This window comes from Mytilus galloprovincialis, chromosome 13 (assembly GCF_965363235.1).
Source record: "Mytilus galloprovincialis chromosome 13, xbMytGall1.hap1.1, whole genome shotgun sequence".
NCBI lineage: Eukaryota > Metazoa > Mollusca > Bivalvia > Mytilida > Mytilidae > Mytilus > Mytilus galloprovincialis.
Window position 1 is genome coordinate 67,916,280 of NC_134850.1, and position 19,041 is coordinate 67,935,320.

At 31.6% G+C, this 19,041-nt stretch overlaps 1 protein-coding gene across 1 annotated transcript; it reads left to right on the plus strand.

Moving 5' to 3' along the window:
• The first annotated feature begins 2,661 nt into the window (after positions 1-2,661).
• LOC143056796 (SPRY domain-containing SOCS box protein 1-like) lies at positions 2,662-11,509 on the plus strand. Its single transcript, XM_076229961.1, has 3 exons — positions 2,662-2,821; positions 9,501-10,337; positions 10,881-11,509. The coding sequence occupies exons 2-3, from the start codon at positions 9,629-9,631 to the stop codon at positions 11,009-11,011; spliced, it is 840 nt and encodes a 279-aa protein (XP_076086076.1). The 5' UTR covers positions 2,662-2,821; positions 9,501-9,628; the 3' UTR covers positions 11,012-11,509.
• Positions 11,510-19,041: the final 7,532 nt, after the last annotated feature.

Sequence of the window (19,041 nt, forward strand, 5' to 3'; positions counted from 1 at the left end):
GTTCTTATATCAAAATTGTCCAATTTTAAAAATTATGACAAACAATCCAAAACTGAGGATGAATATATCAAACTACTACTTGAAAGCAAGTGTAGAAAAAACTTAATATCATCTTTTATTAATCAATCATTTGAATTAAGTAAAATTGTCCATATCAATGAATAATATGAACAATTTGAAGCTATAACATAACATACTTATGTCAGTAGCCTATTCTAAATTAACCTTTATATATTGATATATTTATAACTGCACATTTCATTGTTCGAAATGTGCCAAATGATATGCTATGTAGTATTGTTTAATTGCTGCATCATTGCTATTTGTATACTAGTTGTATTGGCCGTTGCTAATTATTGTAATTGAGTTTGTGCCAATAAAATATTTGTGTTTGTATTTATATTGTATTTGTATTTGTTCAGTGGACCTTGAAATTTGGATATCATATAGGGAACATGTGTAATAATTTTCAAGTTGATTGGAATTAAACATTAAAATTAGAAAGATCATATCATAGGGAACATGTTTATATACTAAGTTTGAAGTTGATTGGACTTCACCTTCATCAAAAACTACCTTGATCAAAAACTTTAACCTGAAACGGGACGGACGGACTGACGCACAGACGAACAAACGGACACACCGACAAGAAAACATAATGCCCCTCTACTATCGTAGGTGGAGCATAAAAACATACAAGATTAACAAAGGCACTTGAGGCATCTAACTTGGAACAGGCGGGGAAAAAGCGGCGTGGTTCAACACGCATGTTTTGAGAGATTTCAACCATCCCCATATATCTCTAGCTACTGAAATGAAATTCACGGGCTTTATGAACAACATAACAGTAAGAATTAGATTGTGATATCTCGTAATTAATAAGATTTTGCATTATGTAGATACAATTCAAATAATATATTTATCTTATATCAGTTGATATGTGCCTACCATATTATATCCCAGAGCTACCGTTTCCTATCGTGATGTTGATATACCTATACATGCTGCTTATAAGTAAGCCTTTGCACCATTTGTATTGGTAAAGTTGATATCATACGTTTAAAGGTTTTACGCACGCCACCATGATTTTGTTGACCGTTATGGTATGTTTCACAGTTTACCACGAATAGGTAATATATAAGTGTCTAAGTCACACTCTCATCCTCTTCAGCAGTGGCGGATCCAGAAATTTTCATAAGTGGGGGCCCACTGACTGACCTAAGAGGGGGCCCGCTCCAGTCACGCTTCAGTGATTCCCTATATAAGCAACCAATTTTTTTCCCAAAAAGGGGGGGCCCGGGCCCTCTGGCCCCCCCCCCCTAAATCCGCCTCTGTTCAGTTCTTTGTTGTGTCGTAACATCTCCGGCTCATCACTGAATGAGAATTTCCCATGAACAATACAACGGGTGCCAAATGTGGAATGCTTGTCTTTCCGGTGTATACCAAGCAGATCATCGTCAGTTTTTGTGAAGTTTCATATTGCTCAGTCTTTAGTTTTCTATATGAAGTGCGAGGGAGTCAAAACATTTTTAAAAATGGGTTCCCAACCCAGGATAAAAGAGGGGCAACCATATGTCCCAATTCAAATGCATTAATCGTCCAAAAAGGGTGTCCTGGAATCCCCCCTTTTCAATCCGCTACTGAAGTGAGCATGTGAGAGAGTTGTAGACTATGTTTGTCTTTTGTGTAATTTTCTGTTTTCTCTCCATTGTATTCGAATGTATTGTAGATTTTCTTTGACTTGTGTTTTTTTTATTGTACCTTCTAATATCCTTCCCTTTTTATGTAAAAAAATATAATTAAAGGGTGTCAGTGAAAGTATGAATCTGCGTAGAATAAGAAGAAATACCGTACCCAAACCATGCAGTGAGGGGGTGTTTAAATTGGAAAGTTGTGAATCTTGTTCATCAAGTTAAACTCCTCCGCTTTCTGTATTTTTGTTAGCAATGTGTGATACATCTGTAGAGTAAAAAAAAATAAGATACTGCTGCTCATGATATTTATGATAGAAAACAACAATTTTGCGGGTCTGGATGTGTTCTTAACTCTGGTGTATTGACAGTTTTTGTCATGAGTCGTCCCTGTATCATGTTAACTTTAGAATGAAACAGAAAAACAGGAATCATGTATATATATGCGAATCCCGGCCCGATTATGAATACGCAAAATTTGGGGTGGTATCTGTTAAAATTCTGGATTTACCATAAATGTAGCAAGGAGAATCTGGGAAAAGATCCTCTATATTTTGAAATTAATAATACTTAATTGAAAATATTAATTGTCTTTTCCAGAAATGTTTGCTAAATTTTCAAAATGTAACCTTCTATAGTTGATATAGAGACATCTGGATATAATAATGTGTAACAGAGAAGATCAAATAGAAGGAGAAGCTATACCATTTGTGTTGCGATCAATTATACTTAAGGTAACATACATATATATAATGCTCTGTTATAACCACCCCCCTTTTTTCTTATCATCCCCCTTTCATGTATATTTGTATAATGAATTCAATCAAAGACTACAAATAAACATAGCTATACGCTAATTAGGAATGTATATTCGTTAATTAGATGATAAATTGTATATTTTATGCACTCCAATACCCCGTTCGTCTCCGCTCCCCATGGGTGATGTCAATGTGGTGATCACGTGACCTCGATAGCTGTGGCAGCCATGTTGGAAAAATGAGCTGTGTTGTGTCACAGACGAAAAAGAGAATATTGAGACATAATTAACAAATATTTTAGATTTTATTCTTCAGTTTTATCAGTCTCACACATATATATGCTGATTTTATATTTAGATATAGATTTAAACGGTAAGAATTGTTGTAACTATGTGATTTTCGTTCACGACTACAAACACATTGTTTTATGGGGATTTTTTTGTAAGTTCGTCACGTTTCTTGTCATTATACATGTAATTTTGTGATCTAACGACTAGCCATGAATAAGATGAATCTGTAATAAGTCTGATTTTCACGTATAAGAGCCGAATTTGTTCAAAATGGTGATCAGGAAATGTGTCTTTTGTTCATCCTGTTTCGCTTTGTTTTGGCCAACACAAAGAAATTCGAATCAGCTGTTCAAATGGCAGTGGCCAGCTGGTGACAGTTAAATAAGCTAGTGAATACATCAAATATAAAAGAAACAATGTATAAACTTAAGCCTAGAACTTTAATTTCTTAGTTTTTGTTTGTAATGATAATCCTGAATTGGAAGCATAAACATGATAAATGATAAAATAGAAATCAGGCAGTTTGCAGGGGTCTCATTGGGGGGGGTGTTCTGATCCTGCTTACTGTTTTGTCAGATTCCTGTATCCCGCTTATACTATGAACATAAGCAATTCTCATTATTTTGCAATTTCCTGTGTCCTGCTGGACCTCATTTCCCGTTTTCACGGCACAGTTATTTGGATTTCCTGTGTTACGCTTACGAAAAATCGACAATCCTGCGTCACGCTTAGACCCCAATGAGACCCACTTTGCAATTGTCAGGTACACTTTTACATATGACAAAATAATTCATGCATACCGGTATGGGAGTTTGAATTTATACTCATTTTACCATGGGTTGGCTCTTTATGCTAAATATTTTACCACAAGCAACAGTGAGAACCATTATAAGTCAACAACAGTCTGCAACACAAAACTTTGACTCACACTGAACAGCAAGTGTTAAAGGGCCCCAAAAATGACTTGAAAGTGTTAAACCATTCAAACAGGAAAACCAATGGTCTAACCTACAAATGTACATATAATACGAGAAACACTTACAAACCACATCAACGAACGACAACCAGTGAACATCCTATTCCTGACTTAAGACATGTGCAAACAAACACAGAGGGTTCAAACGTTTCTATAGACCTGTACCAACCCTCACAATGCTCCAGGCCCTTCTTTCATGTTTAAACATGTAAGTGTGAAAGATTTAAGTGTTTTGGGAGCAAATGGACACACTATTGGGTAGCACCAACTCCCTACCCAGATACTACATGTACATGTATATGAAACTTCTAACAAATTGTTTATTAACCAAAAAATGTTTCACATATTGGGAATATAGAAATTAACCAGCATCATTTTGATATATATGTTAAAGTTTTTGTATCATGCATAACATTGCACAAATATTTTTAATTTTTTAAAAACAATGTAAAATAGTGATCAACATCATACTTTTATTCATTTGCAAATGTTGTTGTGTATTAATGTGATTAAGCAATATTACAAACACCAAATGAAATCAATATGTTGCCTTAACTTTCACCAAACAACAAGCTACAAAATGTATAAAAGGTCCCAAATGAGAAGTGTAAAACAATTCAAACTGTAAAACCATGCTTCTCTACGTTTTCCACCCAGTATAGTCTACACTTGATCTATTCGATATTGGCTATGCTACAATAGGAGAAACTCACTAGAGAGATGCTCCTTGACACTTACAAACACCTACATGTATAATATGTATCTTGTTTTTATCTTATACCAAAAATTAAAAATAAAAATTGAAAAATATTACTTACATATACATTTGTATCATAAAAATTGAAAAATTATTAAGAAACCAAAAATATATATTTTTTTAATCATTAACAATATTGTTAAACCAGGCATGCGCCGGAAAGTAATCATCAACCAGTTGATGTTTTTCTGTATATAAAGAAGAAGAATTGGCAACAAAAAGTCTTTATTGACAAGTTTAGGTCTTTTGGTTAAATCAAGGAGGTTATATGAGAAGGAGAGAGGACGAAAGACGATAATTACACATAAAATGTTACCAACTTTTCTGTAAGTGGGCGTTAATAAGTTGAGATCGAGTCTGTCACAGAGGGAGATTTCAGACTACACGAAATACGTCGGACCGTCGGACAAATCCGGTGAATAATGGATCGGTCTGGTAAAATTTTGTTGAATTCCGGTCCGAATGTCCGGTGTTTTTTTTTCATGGAACATTCTAGCAAAATTGCCAAACGATCTCAAATTCATTTTCATCTTTATTATTCATCACAGCGATGTTTATTTTGTTCAACCGCTAGCTTTATGCCGAACATCGACAACCAGAAATGTGTAAATCCGGGTAAAAACATATCTGACTGTCAAAAACAACAATGGATGCCATCATTGGCACAACCGGATCAGATTCTGGGAACGGATAAGGATAATTCCAGGTTTGCCGATTTAAATACAATAAATGAATAAAAATCCAAGCAGATCACAAAATTTAGCTATGAAATATAACCACAAGAATTGAAAACCAAAAGATATATGAAAAAGAAAGAAGAAACAGGAAATAATATTTTATACAGAAACTCTAAATTATGTTTAATTCACAAACATTGTCAAAATCCAATAAAAAGGGACATTACTCTTCACTGAAATGCATTCAAGCAATTGTGCACAAATTTCATAACAATATCCCCTCTTGTTACATCATTTTGTTTTAATTTGTGCATTTTAGGGCACAACAAAGTCATATGTTTGTTGTTTTTTGTCGGATAATATACAATTAGATGTAAAAAGAAATTGGTCTGGTAAAATTTCATTCGGTCTGGTAAAGCTAGGATGCTTACCAGACCGAATGTCCTGTAAAAATAAAATTCATTCGCGTAGTCTGAGATTTTGTCTTATTACATACCCGAGTAACAACACACACCCGAGGTGTCATAAACTGACCGGATATACAATTATTGACATGTTAAAAAGATTTGTTGTGATATTTTTTATTTAAATGTTAAGTACTTAAACATTACAATTTTATGTTAAAAGTAAACTAATTACCAATAGAAATGAAACGAATATCCGTCTCATTTCCGTCAATGTTAATATCAACAGATAGTCACTTTTACGTTGTTCCCGATAAATTTCTCTATGTTTCAATTGCAAATATTCCTTCCGGTCGTTACAGGTTACCGTAACTAAAGTACTTTACATATTCGTATATTTTCTATGATTATAACCTGCCAATTCTCATAAATAGAAATTGAAAGGTGAAGCGAAAATCCTTGTTTAAAGCAATGTAGTGTTGAATAAAAATGGCACACTAACTTTCCTTTAAACCCTCATAACTTTGTCATTTCTGCATCTTTTTTCACCGTAGACAGACGATTGATTTTGAAATTGCGCGTCAAATCTTTTTCCATATCATAAACACCTATACACTGCATGGTTACCAAAAATACACCTGAACTTTAATGACCTAGTCACTGATAACAATCACGTGACATATGCAATTTATTTAATTGCCCAAACTGCTCGTGGTAACAGCCTGGTACATCAGAGAGCCATGTCAAGTGGGTGATAAACATGTTAGTTTCTTTATATTTGTATCATTTTTCTCTGATCGTACTGTTATCCTGGGGATGCTAATTTTGTATAAAGCAGAGTGTTTGCTATTACCTCCTTGGTTAAATGATAAGAAATACAATGGGTCCTAGGACTTATCTTTGTGGTACTCCAGATTCTATTAGGACTGGTATTTTTTAGTCCCCTATCAACCAAGTGGAAGAGAACTTCAGTGTCCATCTGTCTGTTTATCTGTTAGTCCAGCAAGTCAGTTTTCCAGACTTTTTTCTTCATGCTTGAAGACATTGGTTTGATATTTGGTGTATTGTTTTATCATAAGTTACTGGTCAAGTTTGATTTTTAAGGGAACCAATAATGTTAAATCAATGATATTTTGTATGTAGTTTTATAAACATTGACAAATCTTGTCTCCTTGGAAATTAATAGGCCACTTCTCAATCAAGGTTCATAATCATTGACTTTGAAACATTTACCTAGTTTACTTGATAGTTTAAATTTGTGAATAATTAGGTCAGTTTAAAGGGGAACCACTTAAACTTACATAAAAATATGTGATTAGGTCAGTTTAAAGAAAACCACAAATGATAAGTCCACATTCCACAATAATGCAATATTTGGTATGCAGACCAGTTATATTACCATTAAAAATGATTAACACATTTTATTTTCGAAAAGATTTTTTGACCCTGCACCTTCATTTACCTTGAATGTTTTGCATATTTTACTAAGTGTTCAACATCATAACTACAGTTATATGTATATTTGCAAATGGTGTATTTGGCGTTGTGTATTACTGTACAATTTCATTTTGATTAAGGTACAATGTATTTTCATGAAGAATACATGTAGTAGTCTTGTGTCCACATTAATTTCAGTTTTCATGCTTTAAATCTTCAGCATGAAAAAATTACAGACTTTGTTTATCTATTATCATGTGATTATTAATATTGAAATTGTGAAGTGGCAAAATACAACAGGAAATTTGACATGCTCTGAAATTAAATCAGAATTTGAATCTTGAAATTTAATTCTACTTTAAAAGCTTATACATCTTCAAAATATTACAGTATAGTCTCCAAAGTTTGCACATTTTCTGAGATATTGTTAAAATACAAATGATTTGAGCATTTTTATGTCCCCATCACTATTTGAAGGGGACACTTGTCCATCTGTTGAGAATGTCCTCAAACATGATTTCCGATCCCCAACTTTAGTTTGCCTTCACTTCATATTATAAAAATTGTACAAAATGCTTATTACTACTAAACACAGATCAAGTTAGTGGCTATGCACACATTCTCCATTTATTTTCATCTATTTCAAAGACCAATAGAAAATTTTTGGCTGCATCTTACAACCCAAAATGTTCTAAAATCAAAATTTGTCAAGGTATTTAACATTGAAACCCTAGTCACAAAAAATTCCATATCAGGAAAAGCAGTTAAAAAAGTTGCTGAAAGAAGTTATTTTGTATAAATTTATAGCAATATCTGAACTAATGCTATGCAAAATTTGTAGTATGCTGCCCTGGTCTTAAAAAACGTTAAATTGTTAGGGTTAATTATTTACTTAAAAAACCTGCATATATATACATCAGAAATAGCAGAAAAAATAAATACAGTTTAGTTTTCAGAGTTTTATTTTATCATATATATGCAACTGTAAATAAATTTTTGGTTGTCCTCAATGTATTCAATGATTGGTGCACAATCTTAACCTCTCTTTAAATGTATAATTTTTATAATTGTTTAAAATTATAAGAAAGCATTTATTGTTATGAAAATTGCTATTTGTATTTTCCATGGTTAATGCTAAATGTATAATTAAGTTAGGTTTACACAATAAATGCACACAATTACATATAAAGGTTACAAACATGTTGAACTTTTGACCTAATACTTTAATTGTGTTTTACATAATATCCAATGGACATGTGATGTAACAAGGGATTATCTCCCCCCTGTACAATATACATGTAACAAGAAAAAGCCTTAGGCAATATCTGTATATACATAACAGTATTTCCATTACAAATAAACAATAAGTGACTACACAGTCATATGATATACAGATTATATATAGATTACAGATAATTCTTTAGTGTTTTTCATGTTTACATAAAACTGTTGTTTGTCTCTAATGATTTGTTTAGAAGTTTGGTGGTCTATTGATTGACAGGTACAAAAAAATAAAACATGAATTTAATGTCTACATTTGTGGACTAGTTTAGAAGTAGTTTGTAAAATTTGTGAAATTTGAAAAATATAGTATACAATTCAGAATCTGAATGGAAATGCAAAGGGAAATGTCAAAGAGACAAAAAAACGACTAAAGAGCAGACAAGTGTTTTAATGCGTTACCATTAATAGGTTACATGTATATACGTATGTAATAATAATCATAATAATGTTTTCAATGATTATGATAGCATTCCATGCCTATATCTGTATATATTATAACCACCTGCAGATACTATTTATGGTCATTGATTTTTAAAATTTTAAAACATACACATCAATATAAATTTGTATGCTTGTACTATACACTGAAAAACACATTGATTTCAGTTAAGTTACAATTTCTGCAATGTGCATCAATACTGATCATGAGTGGCTAGGAGTCTCATTTATTAGCCTCATTTATAAATAAGATATTTATGCTTTTTGTACATGTGTATTTGACAAATGTCATAGACTATCTAGATTTTAATCAAAATAAAGTTTAAGATGCATGTTTGTTAATTTAGGGGTAGAAAGAATAGGTATTTCTTCTTTCAATAACATTGGAAGCCCTCACTAGTCTTAGTAAAACTTTCTTAAACTCTGTTGAACAGTACATGCACTGACTGATTTAGTAGTTCAGTCTGGCTTTTCTCTTTATTAATTGAACAGTATGTCAGTGAACAAGAGCATGTACTAAATAACCTATTATTATCACATGTTACATGTTTTTACTTACAATACTTGCAAAATCCGCATCCATTACAAAATAAAGGTCACAACATTCACTTTCTGAGAAATCCTAATTTAAAACACTTATTATACATGTTATACATTTAGTACATGTAACTACAAAATGTACATTAAACTTATATACATGTAGCTCAATTACCATGACTATTGTGTAATTTAGCAACTACATGTACATGTTTTAATTCACACATTGATTTTTCATTTGTTTATTTCAGGTTAATAAATAAAAAATCAAGAAGCTCGGCACAATTATTCGGAGCACCATACATTTCTGTAGCTTGTTACATCACACAATTTGATGTTGATGTAATGTTGGATATTGTCCGTGATTTGCAGATAAGCAATGAGCATGGGGCAGAAGGTTTCTGGAGGCATCAAAACAGGAACCAATAGAGAATCTAACTATAAAGCATTGTGTAAAGAAAACATGGTGTATAATCCCGACTATCAAAAGCCTAGCCGGCTAGACATGTTACTGGACATGCCACCACCGCCAAAGGAAGTCCAGGTGGCTCATTCCTGGAATCCTGACGATCGATCTCTAAATATATTTGTGAAGGAGGATGATAAGTTAACATTTCACCGTCATCCGGTGGCACAGAGTACGGACTGTATCAGGGGGAAAGTTGGCTACACTCGTGGACTCCATGTCTGGGAAATCGTATGGAGCACGAGACAAAGAGGAACTCATGCCGTTGTGGGTGTAGCCACTGCCGAGTCCCCCTTACATTGTGTAGGATATCAGTCCTTGGTAGGGAGTAACTCAGAATCATGGGGTTGGGATTTAGGAAGGAACAAACTGTATCATGATGGAAAAAATAATCCTATAGGACTGACCTATCCTAGTCTTTTGAATTCAGATGAAAATTTTGTTGTTCCAGATAGTTTTCTTACGGTTTTAGACATGGACGAAGGCACTTTAAGCTTTGTGGTAGATGGACAATATTTAGGTGTTGCATATCGTAATTTGAAAGGCAAAAAACTTTATCCCGTTGTTAGTGCCGTTTGGGGACATTGTGAAATAACAATGAACTATATAGGTGGACTTGACCGTAAGTATTATATTATATATAAAAGTTAAATTTGTACTTGAAATAATATTGTTAATTAATATTAGTACAGCACCACCAGTTTTACTGAACCAAACAATTTGTGGGGGGGGGGGACTTTTCTAGAATTTGCATTCACATACTGCATCTGCCAACAGGATAATCACCAACTTGAACAAGGAATTTGGTGACAGTACAGGATGCTTTAACATGTTTAAGCTGGGTTTAAATATGCTTGCTGCATCAAGAAACCAACTGAAATATATTATATAGCCACTGCTATTGGTTGAATACTGACATTGAAGATAAAAATTAACAACACTCCTGACAAATTATGTATAAAACAAATTAAATGCTGTAAATTTGAAGTTAAGATCTATTATTATGTGTATATCGACAGTGAATAATAAATAAGTTAAGAAATTTATACGAATGATAGAATTAATGCCCAGTTGAATGGACTGATCTTAACAGTTACAGTTGTAGCATAGCATGAATGGCACAATTGTCTATTTATTTAATTAACCACTTTCTTTTCTTTTTCAGCTGAACCTCTTCCTTTAATGGACATTTGTCGTAGACAGATTAGACAGCAACTAGGCAAAAATAGACTGCATGAGATACACAAACTTCCATTACCAAATACCATCAAAAATTATTTGTTGTATCAGTCATAGCGATTGGTCACTTGTGTCGGCCATTATCATTGGTCAACAAATTTTCTCATTTCTCTGTGTGTCACATTCATAACTGTTGTGCATCATACCTCATTGCTGATGTGTAGAAGGGAGGTAATTCTGCCAGAGTCAAAGGGAGATTACTTGTAAGAATGATTGTGTGCAATGGTGCTTCTTTGGTGATGATATTTTTTGTAGATTAATCATACCATTTGTAAATCAGAATATTCACAGAAGAACATGTTGTTTCTGTGTCTGAGTGATCATTCAGATATTGATACATTGTAGAGTTGTTCTGATAGAAATTGATTTTTATGTCAGTAAATTAAATACTATTTTAGTACATTCAATTTTAAGGAAACTTTATTATTTTCACTATTGCTTTTAGAGTTCACTTTATAAACTGTTTTATATAAGCTGTTCAAATTTTATGGATTTCTTTGAGCATTTTTTTTTAGATTAATTAACTCCTCTTACAATTTTGAAATGTTATGGAAGTAAAAATTGATTTTGTATTTTACACTTTTATTCTTATGAGACAAATGTAATGGCTTTGTCTTTGAAGTGCTACATTTATTTGTACATTTACAATTTGTCTTTGCAAATATTTTTTTATAATGTTTTGTAAAATATTGTAAATTTTAAAAGAAATTAGTAATACGTCAGTCACTCTTGGTCGGCTTCTAACAATTGTGTGTACATTTTTGTTTTAGTACATTTTAAAAGTTGTCTTTTTTTGCTAAAAATGAGAAAGGGAGAAAAACAATACAAGTTTCCAACAAGAAAGTAATGTGGAAGAACATTTTTGAAGATATTAAATGTAGAATTGATAAGCACAAGCAGTTTCAAAACCAATAAATCAGGGTCCTAGGAGCCAAGGAATGATTTTAAACCATGTGGTAATGCACTTATACATTAATAAAACCAATTAGTGCTTAACGATTAAGGACAACAATTAAATAATCAATACATGATAGAAATTGAATCAAAGACCAAATGGAATCGAGGCAAAGAATAGCAACACTTTTGAAAAGATATTCCGTAATGGAAATGCATTGGGATTGTTCTTTTTGTAGGTAGACTTGTTTTAAATTTTAGTTTGAAAAAATGAGGTGTCAAAACATTTTGTAAGGCTAAAACCACCAGCAACAATATAAATAAATCTTGATTTATTCAATTCTGTAAGATTTTAATGGGGACAAATCAATTGCAGGCCAATTAATCATCATCCCCTTAGTCATTTCTGGAATTGCCTGTTTGCTAAAATTTTCAATTATGCTTTTGCATGTATATATGTATGCATTTAAATGTTTGTTTGACTTGACAAAATTGTTAAGTGTTGTAAGACAGAGCATAATGAAAAAAAAACACTTTCCTTTAAGATGCTTTTTTTTAAGTGAGGAATAATTATATGACTGTTAAGATTCCCAATCTACTTTGATTTCTATGTGCTCAAGAATGTCCCCCTTAATTTTAACAATTACAGTTTAAAACCAAATATTAATCACATTTATGATTATGTAAAAAGATATAACAGATACCTATCTTCCACTGACTTCTCTCATTACCATAAAACCCCGTTCACAGATGATTTTTACTTCCCTTTATTGATGCTCCCTTAAAGTTGTAAGTGATTTTTTTCGTAAACATTCTTTTAAGAAGCAGTTTTCTTGCATTTTGTACAATTTGTATAGTTCATATGAAAGTTAAATGTTAGTTTGATGAGAATCATTGTTGTATTTTAAATGCTCTTTTTTTCTTTTATTTCAAATGTGAATATATAGGTTTCTTATTTTCTAATTGGTACATTTTTTAGATAAATTATATAGCTCTAATTTTTTACCCTGCTTGCTAAATTAATGTTACTTTAGTGTACATGTACAAAGATTTTTGTGATAGCTTCGTAAATTGAGTTGCGTCCCTTTGGATGTTTGGTTTATGTGTGATACATTTTTAAAGTATTCCTTATATTATAAACTTAATTTGTATATAATGGTTAAAAGCCAGATTGCTTTGTAATTTATTGATTAATATCCTAGTCAGGGAACTTGTATGATAAAAAATGCCTTTTGACTATAAACTTTTATACATGTACGTTGACAAAATACTGGCTTATCAGTATTGGGAATATCTCAGAAGAGGTCCTTTATTCAAGGGTCATGATGTCTCTTACATGATTCTCTGAAATTTTCCTTAGTTTGAAGATATAAGTCATGTTCTTAAACTTTAAATGAGTGTGACATGCTATTCAAAGACTTATTACAATGTCAAACTGGAGTTGAGAATTCTGCCATTTCTCTTAAAAAGACACAGCAGCTTGATATTTTTTCACAAGATAGTGCTGTATGTTGTATATGTAAAGTAAGTTAAGAATCATATGTAAAATGTGAAGCATTACATGAATATGCATACAGTGTTATAGGGGTAAAACATGTGAAGCATATTATGTATACATGTGGAACATTTAATACACGAATACATGTGAAGCATTACTATACATATATGTGGTGATATTATTTTTTTCATGGGATACAATACTGAGATAAGAGTTACTATTTGAATTAGGATTTCACATATCTCATTACTGTTAATAAGCATATCTTCAATTAATGTAAAAACGTTACATGATTTTTCCATTAAAATTCAATTTGAAACACTAATTTATCAGTTCACAAACCTTTCAGTCAAAGTTCAAAGAAACTATGAACTTGAAAGTACCTCTATTTTTTGTCATCTTTAAAATCAGAAACACTTTTGTTTAACTCTTTCATATCATGCCAAGAATGACTTTGGTTCTGAAATTATTTTTTGATATCATTTAATCATGACATGCAAAGGGACTTTTATACTGGTTTGCTGCAATACAGACATACAGTTACATGTATGTATAAATGATTTTATTTTTGTTTCTGAAAAATGGAATCGTTTTTTAGGCCATAATTATACAACTTAAAATGTTGCATGCAAAATAGAGAGGAATTAGGTTCAAAAGGGGGATAAGATAAACCATTCCTGTTTATTTGTAACTTAATTAGGGATTTTCTGTATACATCATGTACAATTTCAGATGAAATTTTTAAATAATTCCCATGAATACTAAGAAAAGGTTCAGACTTATCAATTAGAATTTGTATCTCCTAACAATACATACACCACATTTTTTTTTTTAATGTACAGTCGATTATAGACATAATTTAAGGTCACACTGAGTTAGGAATGCAAACATAGACTCCTGAAATTGCTATGTTTTGAATGTTTTGGATTTAAAAAAAATACTGTGTATGATCTGATTGGTGCCTAGAAATCTGAAAAGGGGCACCTGTAAACTTATTTTATCCAATTGAAGCCAGTTCTATCATCTACATGTAATTTATGATTCTTGCATGAAATATAAACTTGTCAATTTTTGGGCATTCATCACAGTTGTTAGTGATTAGTTGTGCAGGGGACACATATTTAACTTTGGGATAAAGATAATTAGGGAGAGATTGAGAAGGCATTAGTTTTGACCAGTATAATGACAGAATGTTGCAAATAAAATCCACATATTTTATGTATGTTAAAAATTTTGTTGATTGATTTTTCCCAATAGAAAAAAGAAGAAAGTAAACCCACTGAGGTCTGTGTAATGACCAAGATGTTGAATCTAATATTATATTTATCCTAGATATCAGGTTGTTTAATGGATTCAGTATTTTTAAATGTAAAATTGTAGATTTCTTTTGTGTTAACACTGTTTAAATTGTTGCCTGGATGTTATACAAACAGGAATCAATGGAGTATTTTTACTGCCTGTATTTGCAAAATTATTTATTTTTGTCGCATCAGTTTTCTCTAACAAGTAATCTAGAAGTTATATGTCGACTCATGATTTCTGCGATTATTTAACATAATTTACAACATCATGAATATTTAGCTTTAACAGTTTTAAAACCTCTGACTATCTATTGACCCAAAAGTCAATTACCCTGGGCTGGTGCAGTAATGGTCACTGTACACATTTGTAATGATGCAGATGACCATATGATATTATGTTATTTAGGTGAGTAGCCTTTGAACTTAACCCCCTAAAATATCAGTAAATTATTTTTGTGATAATTGGGTTTAATGTTTTTGTATTCTATGAAATAAGAGGACTTTATTGCAATAACTCTTCATTGAAATGATCTTAAATGCAGTAATTGAAATTGAAAACAAAGTTTTTTTATAATGTCTTAGCAAAAGAAAAACTTCAACTTTTGTAAAATTTGATCTTTTATTTGTCTCTTTCTTTGAATAGGACAAAAAATGATGTAAATTTATTTTTTTCATCTAGATACAGATTCATCTGGATGTCCTTTGCATTGTTCAAATTGTTTGAATAAAAATGAATGAAATTGCACATGTTTTGTGTAAGAATTATGCAGAATGTTTAAAGCATTTTCATGAACAAAGGACTATACTTGTTATAAGCAATATCATTTATCAACAGAAAAGATCTCTGAAACTTGATATTAAATACTTATTTCATACTTTATTCTTTTTAGATTGATTTGTGATGTTGAGGAAAAGAATAATAAAGCTGTAATTGAAATATGCCTGTATTTTTTAAAATTTTTTAATCAATCATAGAAAGACATTTTAGAAGATGAAGCTAATGAAAGATAATTGTTTTAGTAATAGTTTATATTTAATTTACTGGTCTTGGTCAGCTTCAAGGTTTTGCTGGTTGAATGTCAGTTGCTTAAAAGTTAATAGTCAAGAAAAAATTGACTGAACAATTCGTTTATTATTTATGATTTGAAGATATTTTATGCAGAAATTAAATAGAACTTTACAAGGATTTTATTCAGTTTACCATGTTTTGTAAAAGCATTTATTGAACACTGAATATATTCATCACCTTTTATATGATTTTGAGCTATATTTAGAATCCACTTTTAATTTTGCATGTGACATTAATATTGATGTGGTCTCTATTTTTGGTTCAATGGTAAATTCTATATTTTAATGATTTATTTTAAGCAATCAAATTTTAAGATGTAGTATTTTAAATATTATTTATTGTATACATGGAGTAAATGTGTTATGAAAGCTAAAAAATCATGAATTCATGTCACATTTGTGTATTATTAAAAATTTGAAACATTAGCGCTTGTTCTCTCTGTATTGTACTATACTGATTATTCATAGGAGACAAATTTTCATGGAGTTCGTTGGTTTTAAACCACAAATTTACAGTTTAAGTGTTCTATAGACTTGTAGGCAGGATTTTTCAAAAACACGAAATTCTATATTTATAAAAAAAAACATGTACAATTTTTTTTCTCAAAAAATCAATTAATCCAGTCTTCAAGTTCTAGAACCAGTTGAATTTTGAAATCCAGAATACAGCACTAGGGAAACACAAACAACAGACAAACAAATACTTGCATTATTTCCTCAACAATCTTATTGCAAAATACAAAAACAATACAAACATTGGAGCATTTCCAAACATTGGTAGATTGGCACACACAAAATAAGAACCTTATTACAGCAAAATCAATTGATTGTGTAGATAAAGGTAAATCTTTGGTCAGTTTGCCTGCAAGCTGAACCATGCAGTAAATTTAGGTTAGATATACTATCCTCCTTTAAGAGTAGACTAGTCCAACAGATATCCAATTTGTCTGTAGGACTAGACAACTCTTAAAGGAGGGTACTATGCCTAACCTTATAATGATTTCATGTCAGGATTTTCTTATCCCAGGCATAGATTACTGTAGCTGTATTTGGCACAACTTTTTTGGAATTTTGGATCATAATGCTCTTCATCTTTGTACTTGTTTGGCTTTATAAATATTTTGATATGAGCGTCACTGATGAATCTTATGAAGACGAAACGCGCGTCTGGCGTACTAAATTATAATCCTGGTACCTTTGATAACTATAATCAGATAGCGAGCAAGCTACCCAGATATTACTTTTGCCTACACACTCAAGTAATTTGGCTGAAATGAATATGAACATGTCAAACCCCACCTCATTTGCAATATTGCCTTTCCCCAAGTTTGAAGCCAGTAAATCAGAAGTTGTTCAGTGCTCACAAGCCTAAGTATGAAACTGCATTGAAGGTGGCAGATAGGCTTGAAAACACCTTTAAAATACATCTCTACAAGAGTGCACAGGCTGAAATGTCCGGCCTTTTTATACGACCGCAAATTTTGAAAAAATTTTCGTCGTATATTGCTATCACGTTGGCGTCGGCGTCGTCGTCCGTCGTCCGAATACTTTTAGTTTTCGCACTCTAACTTTAGTAAAAGTGAATGGAAATCTATGAAATTTTAACACAAGGTTTATGACCACAAAAGGAAGGTTGGTATTGATTTTGGGAGTTTTGGTCCCAACATTTTAGGAATTAGGGGCCAAAAAGGGCCCAAATAAGCATTTTCTTGGTTTTCGCACCATAACTTTAGTTTAAGTTAATAGAAATCTATGAAATTTTGACACAAGGTTTATGACCACAAAAGAAAGATTGGGATTGGTTTTGGGAGTTATGGTTTCAATAGTTTAGGAATAAGGGGCCAATAAAGGGCCCAAATAAGCATTTTTCTTGGTTTTTGCACAATAACTTTAGTTTAAGTAAATAGAAATCTATGAAATTTAAACACAATGTTTATGACCACAAGAGGAAGGTTGGTATTGATTTTGGGAGTTTAGGACCCAACAGTTTAGGAATTAGGGGCAAAAAAGGGACCCAAATAAGCATTTTTCTTGGTTTTCGCACCATAACGTTAGTATAAGTAAATACAAATCTATGAAATTTAAACACAAGGCTTATGACCATAAAAGGAAGGTTGGTATTGATTTTGGGAGTTTTGGTCCCAACAGTTTAGGAAAAAGGGGCCCAAAGGGTCCAAAATTAAACTTTGTTTGATTTCATCAAAATTGAATAATTAGGGTTCTTTGATATGCCGAATCTAACTGTATATGTAGATTCTCAACTTTTGGTCCCGTTTTCAAATTGGTCTACATTAAGGTCCAAAGGGTCCAAAATTAAACTTAGTTTGATTTTGACAAAAAATGAATCGGTTGGGTTCTTTGATATGTTGAATCTAAAAATGTACTTAGATTCTTGATTATTGAAGTTTTTTGGTCCAGTTTTCAAATTGGTCTACATTAAGGTCCAAAGGGTCCAAAATTAAACTTTGTTTGATTTCATCAAAAATTGAATCCTTGGGGTTCTTTGATATGCCAAATCTAACTGTGTATGTAGATTCTTCATTTTTGGTCCTGTTTTCAAATTTCAAATTCTACATTAAAGTCCAAAGGGTCCAAAATTAAACTAAGTTTGATTTTAACAAAAATTGAATTCTTGGGCCTCTTTGATATGCTGAATGTAAACATGTACTTAGATTTTTGATTATGGGCCCAGTTTTCAAGTTGGTCCAAATCAGGATCTAAAATTATTATATTAAGTATTGTGCAATAGCAAGTCTTTTCAATTGCATAGTATTGTGCAATGGCAAGAAATATCTAATTGCACAATATTGTGAAATAGCAAATTTTTTTTTAATTAGAGTTATCTTTCTTTGTCCAGAATAGTAAGCAAGAAATATCTTATTGCACAATATTGTGCAATAGCAAGAATTTTTTTTAATTGGAGTTATCTTTCTTTGTCCAGAATCAACTTAAATCTTTGTTATATACAATATACAATGTATATACACTTTTTACTACCAACTGATAAATTTAAATAATCTTTACCATTCAGTGATAACAAGCAGTTTTTTTACATCTTAATATTTTATGATGTATTTAAATGAGTAGTTATTGTTGCAAACTCCATTAGAAATTTGAATTGATATCAGTTTTGAAAAAGGGAAACGGGGATGTGAAAAAAAAGGGGGGGGGGTTAAATTTTTCTCATTTCAGATTTCATAAATAAAAAGAAAATTTCTTCAAACATTTTTTTGAGAGGATTAATATTCAACAGCATAGTGAATTGCTCAAAGGCAAAAAAAAACCTTTTAAGTTCATTAGACCACATTCATTCTGTGTCAGAAACC